Raw genomic sequence first — 12,404 nt, 5'->3', positions numbered from 1 at the left:
TCCATTCAACTAGTAAACAACAAACAATGCATAATGTCGGATAATGGCCGTGAGTGAGGAACATCGTGCTTTTTTGTGACTTGTGAGTGACACCCGATAGTTGGTTCCATGTCCACTACATGCATTTGTCATTGGGAGCAAGTTCGTTTATTCAATCAACCTAAAAAACGACCTACTTTGGATAAATAAGGCTCTTATGGTAGTATGGATATAACCAAAAGTATGACATTGATTAGGAAGAAACTTTTGTTCCACTGTACGCTTTATTTACATCGCATCCACAGCTCAGCGGTCTCTATTACAAAATGGACGTCAGCATGAGGAGATCATATTCCAGGACTATCGGTTCCCCCCCTCTCAGCGGATAAAATCCCCCTCTTTAACTGTTTCTGTGAGAGTGGTTCACTACTTGAAGATAAATTCACCCCCTTTGCTGTTTTTCTTTGCCTTTAAAACCTAACGAATAATGTTCCGGCCGGGGGTGACGAATGATGCCCCTCTCGAGCTTTACTTCGAGTATCACAAGACCGATGGAGCACCTTTTGATGATTTGACTATACATCTACGACTTGTCGGTAGTTTATCTAACGATGACCAACTATTTCCTACTCTGTTCAAGCGGGGAGTCAGATTGTTCTGCCCCTCGTATACATCATCTCACAACAATTCATTGATCATTCAATACTTAAGAGGAACGATGGACAATAGCTTATTCTTTTAGTCCTAATCTCCATCAGAGTTAAATGCACATTTCAATGTTGCCTTGGCAATTTATCCAAACATGCTATGTTCCACTACTGGTTAGTGTATGTTCATAGGAGCTCTCTAATATCCTGAAAATGTGAGAAAAGTGATATTGTCTTCAACTTTGTTGAAGCATACCCACTGCTCGATCTTGTGATGTGGTCCGAGTTGGAGCACTCCTTTTAAACTTCTGTATTTCACTCCTTCCATCCACTCCTAGTGGAGATAATGAGAGTAAAAGTCAGGTTGCTCCGGATCTAATTTTTCATGAGAGCACGAAGCATATTAAAGCTGACTGCCATTCTATGCCCGTAACTTTGCCCTCTTCTCAGGAGCTGGATGGCGGAGATTTTCATGGCATGCCCATTCACGGTGGGGCTTATCAGGTGAATGGTTTTGATCATTCACATAAGTGGGTCCCACATACACTTGTGCCCAGATAGTGAGATATTCACCCCCTTTGTTATTCTCTTAGACTAGAACGGGTGGCCTAGTGAAGAAAATGGGGCGAATATTATTTCCACGGCCAAAAATAAGTAAAATAGCACTCTCCATTAATCATAAGCCAAGGGCAACAACGCAAACGGTGAATAAAAATTGATTCTTTTTCTTTGCTCTGAGCGCAGAGTCTTGGAAGAAATTAAGAAGCGAAGAAACGAAACGAGAATGACTTGTGATGGCGTGGAGGTGGAGAGACTGTTTATCGGAGCTGGATGCAATAGAATCGTCCACAACGTTTCATGGGGTGCCTCCGGTTTAGTAGCTTTCGGGGCTCAAAACTCAGTTGCTATTTTCTGCCCCAAGGTTTTTTCTTTCTTCCCCTATCTTCTTTTTCCATGTTTCTGAAAGATGTATTTTCAGTTTTTTGTTTTTATAATTTTTAGTGTACTTTTGCCAATTTCGATTTCCCTCTTTCTGCAGACTGCCCAGATTTTAACTACGCTTCCTGGGCATAAAGCTGTCGTGAATTGTACTCAATGGATGCCAAGCACTAAGGATGCATTTAAAGGTATTTCTCTACACATCCTCTGAATTGGGGTTTTTTTTTTACCTAGTGGTTAACGCTCTCACTAAGTATTGATAATACCCATTCTTTTTTTTTATTTGTATTTAAATGTTTTGCTTACTGGGTTTGCTGTGTTTTTTTCATGTTCTTTATCACACACTTACTTATTTTATTTTCTTTTACTTGATTCTGCTGGGTGTTTGGGACTCTGTTGCCTTTTAGTTTGTATCTATCACAGATTTGTCTGTTGTTGCTTTGATTCAATTGTGCTGGGTACTGTAGTCCCATCAAATACTTACAACCAAGGATTTAAATTTCGTTTCGGTACCGATTTCAGGACCCGCCGAAATTCGGTAATAGTTAAAAAATATTATTTTATTAATTTCGAAATTTTGGCCGAAATTTGGTAATATTTCTTTAAAAAAAAAAAAAACATACATTTTCTCGAAATTTCGCCCAAAATTATCGAACAAATTTTGGTTTCGGTCCCTTTCGATTTCGGCTGAAATTTAAAACCATGCTTACAATATAAGGTGATGTCACTTAAGTGAAGGATGCTCCAAAAGCAATTTCCATGTTTTCATATGACTCCTAGTTAAGTAACTAGATGAGTCCTAGTAGGATCGATTGGGTGGTGCAACTCAAAGAAGGCTCATCTTTGTGCTATTCTTATGGGGTTAAGACTTTTAATCATGCTGGACGCTCGCTAGTTTTTTTTTTTTTTCCTTGGGGGGGGGGGGGGGAGGGGGGGGGCAGGGTTAGTGGCAGATCCTTGGGCATGTCATTTTGCGCAACTGTAAGGTTGCTCCATTGTGACCGGGTTCGGTCACGGAAACAACCTCTTTGCAAAGTAGGGGTAAGGCTACGTACATCTAGCCCTCCCCCAGACCCCGCAATGGCAGGAACCTCATGCATTGGGCTGCCCTTTTATCAATTAAATCAAGGTCTTCATTACTTGTAATCAGCAATTTTTGATATTTTAGCCAAAACCAGTGTGAATACAGAATCTTTGTATTTGGGACAATCTCTACCCCCTCCGTAAATTTTGTTTTTGATCTTTATATAATTCTACTCTTTAGTGTGTCAAACACTACAATAGCATTTTCGTTGGATTTTCTGAGGCGAGTCTTTCTTGTCAAGCAGGCTATTAAATCTCATACTTAAGATTCTCCCATGTTTATGCACAGTTCAGCATGAAGAGGAGCATTTTCTACTTTCAGGAAGCGCTGATGGTGTCATTATTGTATGGGGGATGTCTCTTAAAGAAGGAAAGGTACTCACCGAGTTTGCAGATGTATTTTTGTTCGCTCTTGCTCTGATGAGTTACGTTTTTGTGGAAAAAACTGCTATGCATGTTCTCGTCTGGCAGTGAGTTTAATTGTAAAAAATCTCTTTATGCCATATGTATTCCTCACAAACATGGAAAGCAAAATGAATGCTGCAGGCTGATACATCAATCGATCCATATGGTTGAACCTTCACTCATTTATTGATGCTCTTTTATTGGCTAATGAAAAAAAAACTACCACCATCTTATTACCTTGTTGGGCACTCCATAGATGTGACCTGTGTAACATTTTGTTGTATAGTTGAGAGAATTTGTTTATCCTGTCCAACATTCATTTATTTCAAGTTTGGCTGATTGATTTCATGGTGAAAATGGTTTTAACTTGGATTTCTTTCATTTACTTTCACAGTGGAGGCATGTATTGCAAGCACCACAGTCACACAAGAAAGGTGTTACATGTATGAAAGGAATCATGGTTACTGGAACGGTTGCAATATTTGCTTCTACCTCTTCTGACGGCAGTGTTTTTCTCTGGGAGTTTGTCTTTCCATCTAGGACTGGTGGTAAGTCGATTTCTTCATTATACATTAGCTTGTTTAATAAATATCCTATCCTTTGGTTTAAATTTTTGATAATACAAGGTGGATTAGTAACAACTACTGTATACGATTCAAAAAGAAGAAGAAGTAACTATTGTAATTGAATAAGCTCCTTGATACTAATGGTGCCACTACTGAAGGATTGGGCTTACATGTCATGTTAAAATATATGTTAAAATGCTTAAACAATAACTCCTCAACAAATGTTCTCATTTCTTGTAAATATTCTTATTCTGATTATGTAACTATCTAGTCTTCCATGTTATGTAACTATCTCATTTCTTTCTTTTTTCTTTTTGCTTTTAGTTGTCCTCCTCGGTCGGCTTAGTATATTCTTTTCTTCTATTAATGATATCTTTCCATTCAAAAAAATTTTAAAAAAAAAATCTGGTCTTCCATGTTTTTCGAGTCACGGAAAAAGCCTCTCTGCAAAGCAGGGGTAAGGCTGCGTACATCTAGGCCTCCTCAGACCCCGCAATGGCGGAAGCCTCATGCATTGGGCCGCCCTTTTTTAGACATTTAATAGTTCTCTCTCTCTCTCTCTCTCTCTCTCTCTGTGCGTGTGTGCGCGCGCGCGCTTCTATACTATGTCTTAATGCCACCTTTTGCCCGTGCAATGTTACCTGGAAGGTGGTTCATTCTGGTATGTGGTATGGGAATGTGTGTGAGGTATGCGGGTTAGTCCGGTACGCCGTACGTGGTACGGGAATGGGTATGAGGTACGCCGATTAGTCCGGTACGCCGTAATATGGGGTTATGCCATACATAGTGATGTAGGATCGGGAAGGGAAATAGAAGAAAGAGGGGAAAGAAGAAGAAGAAGAGAAGATTAGAAGTAGAAGAAAAGACTTTAGGGAGAAGTAGAAGAAGAATAGGAGAAGACAGGGAAGAATAGAAGAAGAGAAGTAAAAGAATAGAGGAAGAAAGAAATCTGGGGGAGAAGCTCTCAATTCAATTAGTCATCCAAAAGTTAAAATCCCTACTACATGAGGCCTATTTATAGGCAATTGAACTAAAATTCCATGGAAAATAAATAAAAGCCCTAAATCTAAATAACTTGAGAAATAAAATCCTAGAAACTAAATAACATGTAAATAAGAATCCTAGAAACTAAATAACATGGAAATAAATCCTAATGGGCAAATATGCCACTTATTGGCCTACTATTTGTATCACATAGTTATTCAAAAGAAAGTTTCAATTCCAAAAAAAAAATATATAAAATTTGAAGATCTTAAAATATCACTAAATAAAGTACCGTCATATATTGCATACTCAATCCTAAAAGAAAGAAAATAGAAAACAACTATCTAGTTCTGAAATAAAAAAACATAAAAACATGTTAAATGACCAAATTAATAAGCTAGTGTTTAGTTGTCTTTCCCTTGTCCACTGAAATTTCCCCTCTTGCAAAGATGAATATGAAAGTTTATTGTCTTGGATGATGGGGTCGCCATTTTCAGCAAATTGGATCTCGAATGTACTGCATTTTGGTTGTGCAATCTGGATCGTGGGACGGAAGGGGTGCCTGTGACCACGGTAACATTATGCCCGTGTTTCTTCCAGCAGTCTATGATTTTTTTCTCATGTGGAGTTGGGTGAGAAACTTTTGAAAAAGTTATCATATCATTTATGACTAAGAGGTCAATGAAGCCATTCATTGCCAGTGGTCCACCCAATCCTGTCGCCAGCTTTTAGCCATTTGTAAATGGTACCCGGGTTTGAACTAGCTCAAGGGAGAAGAGCTCCCTTTTCATATGTTGAACTGAAGAATTCCTTTGGACTTATGGCCTCACCATTGGATCGTCTGGTTGTTAGATTAGGCAACTAGGCTAGATGAGGTATCTAGGTTAGCTTAAGACTATTCTATTCTTATCTATTGTTGTGCTTATATTTATCTTCTATGTTTATCCTTTTGAGTGTTTTATATAACATTACACTAGGTTAATAGTAATCAAGAAAGACTAGTGAAATTCATTTAATAACACATGCCATTGGGTACTTGATCTTGTTAAACCATTATGGATGCACGTGCATGAGAAATGCTGCCCTCTTCAAGGCCGCATGGGAAAAAGAAAGAGTACCCTAGCGCACCCCTCTCACATACCTTACTTTGAAGGGCAGCATAGGGTCCCAATTAGCGCCCCTCTCATGTAAGAGTGGTGGCTCATATGGCTTCTTTTTTACTATTCTCTTTTCTTCTGGCATTAATGTCTATCTCTTGATCATCTCAATCATATCTATCTATCTCTTCTTTTGTGATTTTAACTAGAATGCAAGTCATAATAAATTTTGGAATAAATTGTGGAGAATTGTGGAAGAATGCAAGTCATATCTCTTGTAAGAATCCTTACTTCCTCTTTGTAATTGTGGTTTGAGATAGGCTACAAAGAATTGGTTGAAGGTCAATGCCAACAAATGCTTGTATCTTATGAAGTGTAGATTGAATTTGTTTCATAATCAAGAATTCAAGATCAATTATTGGAAATTTTAGGTAATAATTCAATAAAGATTCTGATTTTTTATTTTGTTCTTATTTTTGTATGCATTTTTGTGTGTGTGTGTGTGTCCCTATATGTTCAAGCATCATTTCAATCCTTAATCAGTATCACTAAGCATTCCTTGCTAGTTGTTTCCCATTAAATCCCCAATGTGGTTGCAGGTGACTGTAAGCTGTCATGTCTGCAATTTCTTAATGTGGGCTCAAAACCTATGGTGGCCATTTCTTTGGCGGAATTGCCAGGGAGTTCTGATTATATAGTTTTAGCATTGGGGGGCCTAGATAACAAGGTTCATCTTTATTGTGGGGAAAGGACAGGAAAGGTTTGTAACCTCCGAAAAAATATTCTACTTTGGTTATATATGTATCCTGTACTGTATTTTTCAGTCGTTTAAACTGTTGTATTGCCGTGGATACAGTTTAACTATGCATGTGAGTTGAAGGGCCACACAGACTGGATCAGAAGTTTGGACTTTTCATTACCTATTTGTATTGATGATGGAAAGGATACCCTTCTCCTTGTAAGTTCATCTCAGGACAGATGCATACGCATATGGAAGATGGCCTTGCATATCTCTCCAGCTAATTCTAAGGTACCCTACAGGAAAGAAGGAATAGGCTTGACATCTTATATTGAAGGTCCTCTGTTCGTGGCTGGTTCTTCATCCTATCAGGTATCTCTGGAATCTTTGCTTATTGGACATGAAGACTGGGTTTATTCAGTGGAATGGCAACCTCCTTTAAGAACATCTGTGGATGGAAATGAGTGGGATCAACCTCAAAGCATATTATCTGCGGCTATGGACAAGACAATGATGATCTGGAGACCTGAAAGGACCACTGGTATTTGGGTAAATGTGGTTACTGTAGGGGAACTAAGTCATTGTGCATTAGGATTCTATGGCGGTCATTGGAGCCCAAGTGGGGATTCAGTTCTAGCTCATGGATATGGTGGATCTTTCCATATGTGGAAAAATATTGGGGTGAATGTCGAAAATTGGCAACCACAAATCGTTCCATCTGGCCACTGTGGAGCGGTAACAGATATTGCATGGGCTAAATCATGTGAATATATGCTTTCCGTCAGTCATGATCAGGTAATTTTTTTTTTGTGAATTATGCAACTTTATAATTTAATTTCGTCATTTCTATCGAACCATGAGCAGTTGTTAAGGCCTTTATGTTGCAACCAAAGTTGCAAGGAAGCTTCTTTCCATTTTCTTCGACGCAATTTCCAGGAAAACCTGTTCAAACAACCAAATCTTTTCTCCTCCGTATATTTTGGAAATGTCTGATAAGCAGCTTGGAAATGGTTCTCAAATGTGATAATTAATAAGAATAATTCCTGGGGTCAAGATGGTTATCAAATTATTTATTTTGAAATAATAGCTGTGAGGAGTTACATATTTGTTTTGAAACAACTATTGAAAAATAAATACTGCGCCCGATGTGGGTCAAACTTCTCCTGATTGATCATAAACATATTTTTTCTTTGATTAATTTCCTGATTTTAGCTTGCTCTGTTCTATAAGTGAAAATAACACCATGACCTACATGTGCTACTGCTAAATGCTAATTAACATAAGCTCATAGAACGCCGGGCATTGACGAATATGTTACTTGGAGAACGCTTGAAGTAAAAGTTTGACCCATATTTCTCTCCTGTAGCAATGAAGTGCTGGGATTTCTCCTGCTTTATTTGATGCAAACTCGACCAATTCCCATGCCAAAATATAGCAAGAAGTTACGATGTTTGTTAGCGTAGAGGATAAATTTAGTTAAAGAAATTTTTGTATTATTCCCTCCTATCTTATCCATTCATTTTTAAAGTATCCTCAGAGATACTTTTACCTCCTTTTCTTTTAATTGCAACTTGAGATATTCTCAGTTCCCACTCTCTCTTGCCATCCTTAGAGATGAAAACACACTCAGTATGATCGCTGTTATAACTATAGGAACTTGGGCTTAAGGTTTACTTATTTATCACAATATAATTGATTTTCTTGTAGAAAAACACACTAATCATATGCCGTTAAAGCGCAGTTAGCACCTTATTATTTTAAAAGTGAGAGAGGGACTGATATGGTGGCTGGTTCAAAGTCGTCAGTTCCATTTGTTAGTTAGTTTATTTTTCCAATTGGGATGATACATTTTTCAATTCGATGTTCTGCTCCTGAAGAGATTCAAAAATATTAAAAAAAATGTGCGAGGGAATCTGGCTTGGAAGTATGTGGGTGATTCATAGAGATTGTTTGTAGTCTTTAGAACACAATAAACCTTAATTTTTCTTCCATGAATAAATACAGTTTCTTATAAATTTTTTGCAACATCTCGAGTATTGATTTCAATTGGTTTTCTCTAGGTGTTTCCATTCTTATGTTTGAAATTTCAAAGAAGGTAAAGGTGGCTTAGAACTCTGAACAATGTTTTGACGGAAATTGTAAAAAGTAGCTTCTAGTTTCAGTGATAACAGACTGCTAATCTTTCAAAAAAAGTTTCACTCATAACAGACTGTTTATACTTTAAACTATTGTAGCTGAATTTGTGTACTTGTAAAGAGAGAGCAATTATTTTGTGCAAATATATGAAAAAAATGATTTTATCTTTTATAAATGTTCTGAATGTTATTTGTCTCATTCCGTTTATAGATAACAATCGATCCAGTGACAACCTAAAAATGCCTGGACTCTGAATTGTGCTGAATTCGACAATGCAGAATTCCTACCTATTTTCTTACAACATATTGTTAATTTTTCCAGGGTTCATATCTATATGCTTGATTATCATTATCCAGTCCCTTATTGCATCAAACCTATCTGAAAGAGTTTGTATCATAGCATGATGAAGAAATTTTACCAGTAAAAACATTGTAATTTGTTACATGTAGTTGAATTTATTGGCTTATTTAATGTTCCAATCTTAAACAAATTTCAGACTACTCGTATTTTCGCTCCATGGGAAACTGAAGTGTGCCTTGGAAATACTATTTCTTGTCATGAAATAGCTCGTCCACAAGTTCATGGTCATGATATTAACTGTGTGACAATCGTTCAAGGAAAGGGGAACCACCGGTTTGTTAGTGGAGCTGATGAAAAAGTTGCCAGAGTGTTTGAAGCTCCTTTATCATTTTTGAAGACAATGAACCATGCCATGTTACAGAAATCTAGCTGCTTCGAAGATCCTCAAGATAACATTCAAATTTTGGGTGCAAATATGTCAGCTCTTGGACTATCACAGAAACCTATTTATGTTCAGGGTGAGTTTTAGTACCTTTTTCTGGTTCCATGAATTGTGTTAATAACCTTTACATGTGCGACTTTTATATTTGTATATTTACACCTTTAATGTCCCCGACATTGGAAAGAGATGTGACTGTGCAGTTGTACTCAACCAACCGGATACATTTTCTCTTTCCAATTCCAGCAAATTGTAGACAAAATTCATTCTGCCTAAGGTTGATGATAGCAATTATTACTCTATAGATGATGGGCCTAGCATGATTTTGAATCAGTTGTTCATGCATTTTGACATGCGTATTTGTTTCAAAGGTTTTTTATTAGACGAAAGTTTATCCATATGATGTGGATGCTGATGATATATTGACATTGCTTGCTTCTGTATGCTTGCAAGTTCTTTACGCTTCATGTTAGCGGTTTTTGTACTAATTCTTGACTGGCCAGAGCTTAATTGCTTAGATAATGTTGGAGGAGTCCTATCCTGTTTAATGAGTGTTATTATCTCAAACAATTGCCTTGTGTATGCAGCTCCAAGTGAGGCCCAGGATAGAATTAGTCATGATGTGTCGGACTCGCTCGAGACTATTCCGGATGCAATTCCAATTGTATTAACTGAACCTCCCATCGAGGAACAACTGGCATGGCATACACTATGGCCTGAGTCACACAAGCTTTATGGTCATGGGAATGAGCTATTTTCTTTATGCTGTGACCATGAGGGGAAGCTTGTTGCTTCATCGTGCAAGGTAGTTAATATGTTCCCACTATCCTTGTTACTTTCGTATTGGAACTGTTAGTGAGAAAACGTTGTCTAAATGGATAACTTTAATGTCACTTTGTATTACTAATATAAAAGTGAGCCTAAAAAACTTCTTTAAGATTTGATATGTACAATTGTGAAATTTTCAGTTCTAAATTTCTTTAATTACTCTGCTTTCGGCTTCTGCTCATATGCTATCCATCTTTCAGGCACAATCAGCTATGGTAGCTGAAATATGGCTATGGGAAGTCGGAACATGGAAAGCAGTTGGTCGCCTGCAGTCTCACAATCTAACCGTGACACAGATGGAGTTCTCGTATGATGACATGTTCCTTTTAGCCGTCTCAAGGGATCGCCAGTTCTCAGTCTTCTCAATCAAGAAATCCGGTACATAAAACAGGAGTTCAGTAGTGATGCCAAATAATTGATTTCATCATTTCTCTAGCTGATACTACAATATATAAAAATTTTAATTTCTTTTGAACCTTTTGGTGAGATGATGCACATTATAACACCTGTTACCTGCTGGTTCCAAAAATTGTAGAGACGGGAGAAGTCAGTCATCATCTTGTTGCTCGGCACGAGGGGCACAAAAGGATAATATGGGCATGTTCGTGGAACCCTTATCGTCATGAATTCGCAACAGGTTCAAGGGACAAGACTGTAAAGATTTGGGCTGTTGAGAAGGAAAGTTGTGTTAAGCAGCTCATGACTCTTCCGCAGTTCAATAACAGCATCACAGCCTTGTCTTGGGTCGCACGTGATCGTTCAGGTGTTGATGGATTTCTTGCCGTTGGAATGGATGATGGGCTGATCGAATTGTGGAGTCTTTCTGGTGGGTGTGTGGCTGTTCCTGCCATGCGGTTCGATCCATTCTTGTGCCATGTTTCAACGGTGCATCGTCTAGCGTGGAGAAACTCTGAGGCAGAAGGAGATTGCAGGACCCTGCAGCTTGCTTCCTGTGGAGCCGATCACAGCGTCCGAGTGTTTCAGGTGAATATAACTTGAAGCAAATTATATGGACGAAAGTCAATTTTCCATGTTCGAAGCGATCTATATCTGACCCACACTGTCATTGAAGGTGGAAACCCATATCTTTTCATGGAGGATCCAATCGGAGTGGGCCCACAAATCTTCCCTGGCCCTTGAGAACCATGGGGTTGGTTCTCCTGATTATATGACTCTGGTTGTACTTATTTATAACAGCAGCTAGAAATTTGGTCAGGTATAGGAGACTTATGATCGATTTTAGAATAGAAATGTAGTTTGATTGCAAGCTACAGACCAAGAACCAGTCTCTTCTGATTTTCCTTTTTTCTTGGCATGCTGCATGTGTGAGGTTATTAGTTTTTACTAATCTTTTCATTTTCATCTGTGTCAAGGATTCTTGAGGAAATGGAGCACATGTTGAGGTCACCCTCTCTAGTTACTGGCATTGTTGATCTGATGGGCTCTACTCATGTAGATTTTCCATTCCCCAACATTTTGCAGCCATCAAATGATCCTAACCATCCAATCTATGCAATTTCTTCTCATTCAATGTGGGACCTTTATTTTTTGTTTGCTCACCTTTTATTCATTGTCCATTTGTAATTTAGCAAAAGACTATTCAGATAGTCACATCTAGGGCAAGGTTGGCAACTAGGAAAATTAGGTAATTGAAGAGACAATGAGAAGCCTAATTCTGAGCCCAGCGACATGATATGGGTTGATCCTGATCCTGGCCCCTCAAGTGGTAGGCCCATCATAAAAATGACATGATAAAAAAATTGAAGTGTTATATTTGCCCCCTTTTCTTCCCCGGGCCACCCTCTGGTGTGTCCATGACTACTTTTATTTGACACTACAATGAGGTAGCCTAGGGAAGAAAAGGAGGCGATGTATCATTTCCGCAAACATTAGGTGAAATTATAAACAGGACCCATGCTTTTCAAACATTATCAACGAGGGACAAAAGAGGTCTTGTCAGTAAAAGCTGGACGAAAACGCCCTTTGGCATTCACAACATGTTTTGACCTTGTTTTTTCCTTCTTCCTTCTTTTACTTTTCCATTATCACCTTTTTTATTTTGTCCTACTAGTCATCTTCCTCCTTGTTTAGCCACCATTGTTGCTGGCAAATCTTGAAAACTTGAATGTTGAGTTCTTAACATCTATCTCTTTGTATCTAGGTTTTGTTTTTCTTTTTTTTTTTAGTTTGCACTATTTTTCATTCCTCTATTTCTGATTTATCTTGTTTAGGGTTTATGCGGTTTGTATTTTAGGGTGTGTT

The 12,404-nt window shown here is 38.1% G+C and overlaps 1 protein-coding gene across 2 annotated transcripts; it reads left to right on the top strand.

Moving 5' to 3' along the window:
• Window positions 1-1,295: 1,295 nt before the first annotated feature.
• ELP2 (elongator protein 2) lies at window positions 1,296-11,549 on the top strand. Of its 2 annotated transcripts, none has more exons than XM_077360317.1 (11): window positions 1,296-1,548; window positions 1,666-1,753; window positions 2,938-3,023; window positions 3,448-3,601; window positions 6,300-6,460; window positions 6,557-7,234; window positions 9,072-9,393; window positions 9,902-10,119; window positions 10,343-10,520; window positions 10,678-11,126; window positions 11,215-11,549. In XM_077360317.1, exons 1-11 carry the CDS (start codon window positions 1,411-1,413, stop codon window positions 11,344-11,346), a joined length of 2,604 nt encoding a protein of 867 aa, XP_077216432.1. In that variant the 5' UTR covers window positions 1,296-1,410; the 3' UTR covers window positions 11,347-11,549. The 2 variants fall into 2 exon arrangements, with proteins under 2 accessions (XP_077216432.1, XP_077216433.1); XM_077360318.1 differs by having other exon boundaries at window positions 1,408-1,548; window positions 2,943-3,023.
• Window positions 11,550-12,404: the final 855 nt, after the last annotated feature.

This window comes from Tasmannia lanceolata, unplaced genomic scaffold (genome assembly GCF_043159265.1).
Source record: "Tasmannia lanceolata isolate RefF3 unplaced genomic scaffold, GAP_Taslan_0.1 ptg000018l, whole genome shotgun sequence".
Taxonomy (NCBI): Eukaryota; Viridiplantae; Streptophyta; class Magnoliopsida; order Canellales; family Winteraceae; genus Tasmannia; species Tasmannia lanceolata.
Note: the sequence above shows the minus strand (reverse complement) of the source record. Positions and strands in the feature narration are given on the sequence as shown.